At 28.1% G+C, this 3,010-nt stretch overlaps 1 protein-coding gene across 1 annotated transcript; it reads right to left on the reverse strand.

Annotated features, from left to right (window-relative positions):
- Window positions 1-191: 191 nt before the first annotated feature.
- LOAG_14107 (hypothetical protein) lies at window positions 192-2,302 on the reverse strand (the record flags this gene model as incomplete). Its single annotated transcript, XM_020448759.1, has 4 exons — window positions 2,189-2,302; window positions 937-1,998; window positions 645-815; window positions 192-316 (listed from the first exon to the last, which is right to left on the reverse strand). The coding sequence occupies exons 1-4, from the start codon at window positions 2,241-2,243 to the stop codon at window positions 192-194; spliced, it is 1,413 nt and encodes a 470-aa protein (XP_020301121.1). The 5' UTR covers window positions 2,244-2,302.
- Window positions 2,303-3,010: the final 708 nt, after the last annotated feature.

The following is a 3,010-nucleotide window of genomic DNA, read 5'->3' on the forward strand; positions in this document are numbered from 1 at the left end:
CACGTCGGACACAAGCTTGATAAGGTAACCGGGTACGATTCTAACTGAAATATTTTTTAATAAACTATTTTCTCTCTTTCTTTTCTCTTTTTCCCACTTTCTGTTCCTTTATATGTTATNTTTAAAAAAAAAAAAAAGCTTTAGTTGTAAAAATAATCAGTTATGTAATTTTGATAAGCTTCGAAAGATTTTTAGAGAATGAGGAAGAAAAAAAAACGAACTACTAAAAGAGCAAGTCGAGATCGTTCTTCTGGATCAGTTTCTATACCACCACACATATCATGTACATCTATGCCAAATGTTGATATTATTGTTGCTGAGAAATAAACAAAATTATTGATAAGAAAATTAAAAAAAAAAAAAAACAAAATTATCAATGTCCAATGACTTCTTACAGTAAATGTTAGTAGTTAGTATATGGGATAGTTTTATTTGTAAATCGGATATAGCTTGTATCAATTATTGATTGTCTCGTTTGTAATAATGTAATATCAAAGCATAATATTTTCATGCAAATCCCGAAATAATAAATTTTCAAAACTTTTAAAATTTCAAAAAGTTGTTAAAATTAAATTAAAAATAAAAAATCAAAAATTGAATAATTTTTTTTGAATAATTTTTGACAAATTTTTCTTAATACATACTGTTACATTGGCCATGTTCACCGCTAGGCATTTGTCCTGGTGGACAGGTACATTGTGGCTTTGGTACCAAACGTTGTGCTTCGGCGTATTCATAACGTGCGCATGCTATTTGATCTGGTGATGCCTTTGATGTGATACTAGTGATAGTATTAGCCAAGCTAGCCAAGCTACCTATAATTCTCAAAATTATTTATTTATAATTTGAAAAATAAGATTACTGATAACATTACATAATAAATTGTTTCCTTGAAAGAGAGAGAGAGAGAGAGAAAGAAAAAAAAAAAAACGCGACCATTCTCTGGTATATTGTTCTCCCGGTGTTCTTCCAATTGTGGATTTGGTGTAATTGGTGGCGGTATTGGCGGTTGTGAATCATTTCGTATTATTGCTATATTTTTGATATTATTTGATATCATACTTGTAGAAGAATTGAATGTATCATTTTGATTCCATGATTGATTTGATGATAATGATGATAATGAAATATCATTTGGTTTAATAATATTATTTTGTTTTAAGGTATTATTATATCCCAATCTATCACTACCATTATTGGTTTGGATAGCATTGGAAGATTTAATTGATGTATACCGGTTATCATTTAATTTTTCCTCATTATGTGAATTTGCTGGATTTGTTGATGCTGTTGATGAATTTTCGAATTTTCCAGAAATTTGTTTCATTGAATTATCATTAGGATAATTAATGAATGATGGTTGTACCATTTTAATAGCAGGATTAGCAGTAAAAAAATCAGCTGTAATCGATTTTACAGTAATCGGATAAAACTGATATGTTGTTGTTGTTGTTGTTGTTCCTGTTCTTGTTATTGCATTTGATTTATTATCAGCATGATCATGCCCTGCATGATTACTGTCAACTCGTGTGATGAAATTCTGAAAAGTATTGAAAGAGTGCTGTTGTCCAGTATTATTTGGAATAATATTTTGAGAATTTTGCTGCACCTGATGATTTACATGTATGGAATCGTTGACAATTTCTGCTTTATTGATGAATTCAGCTACCGTAGTATATCGTAGGTTATCAAAATCCGAAGATTTGAAATTATGATCATTCATGTTAGTATTTGGTATTTGAAATACAAATTGTTTGGTTGTCGATTGAGTGGTTGCATTATTCCAGTTTTTTGTAATATTTGAAATTGAACCACGATCAATATCATCTGTTAAAGCAAGATGTGATGGTGATGATGAAATTGACTGATGCGAAGATGTGACATATCTTTTGGTGCTAATCATATCATTCATGTCAACCGATGTATTGCATCCAAATTGTATGCTTTGATATAAATTAGATGCACGTTTAATACCAAATACAGCGATATAAGCAAGATCTAAAAATTAAATATCATTGTAACAATTTAGACATAATCCTCTTAGATTGGATTTGGTATTTTTTTTTTTTTTTAGATAAAATATCCATCATTAGTTGATCATTGCTCTTATGATATGATATGATATGCTCTTATGATATGATCAACATGAGAGTATTTAATAAATTTGTGATAAAAATAAAAAAATGACCTTGATCAGATTTATCGATGCAATTACTTTGGCCATTTTCAATCCATTTTCTCATAACACATTCACCATAACCTTTACAAGGCACTGTTCCCTCAATTGAACATAATTTTTTCTACTAAAAAAAAAAAAAATGAAAAATTTTAAACTTTACTTTGAAATATCAGCAAAACCTTCCGGATGATCATTGAGCATAAATGTTATCATATGTTAAATTTTAGTTGTATTAAATTCGAATTACGCATTTATCGGCTTACAATATCTCATAAGTCTATTTTTACAAATTTGATCTCAAATGCCATTAGCTCATTAGCTCAAAAGTCGACGTCATTTTTACTCCATACAAATAACTTTCTAGTCTATTTTTATTATCAATACATATATCATTGCACAGAAATTACTTATCACAAAATGTGTTACATCAATTTTAAACAATAATCACTTGTATTTCAATTCAGTTCAATTCAGGATTGAAAAACCGGACAAAATTTTCCGGTCAGCTAAAATTTTTTGATGAATCCATTTTATTATTATTATTATTATTGTTGTTGTTATTAAAATTAAAATTAAAGATACTTACTGATGATATCACAAAATTGTGGTGATGTTGGTGAATTATCGCATCCTGAAAGAAGCATGAAAATTATTGACTAAAAAAAAAATTTACAGTTTTTTTTATTCGTTTTTTTTTTTTTTGTTTTGTCGTACTTAATTAAAATAAATAACAACTAGGATTAATAAAGCATTGCATTGCATACTGTATTGATACGCAATACACACCACATTTGATATAACCAGGAAAGCAAACTGAAAAAAAAAAAAAAA

The sequence above is a fragment of the Loa loa genome (genome assembly GCF_000183805.2).
Source record: "Loa loa unplaced genomic scaffold supercont3.750, whole genome shotgun sequence".
Taxonomy (NCBI): domain Eukaryota; kingdom Metazoa; phylum Nematoda; class Chromadorea; order Rhabditida; family Onchocercidae; genus Loa; species Loa loa.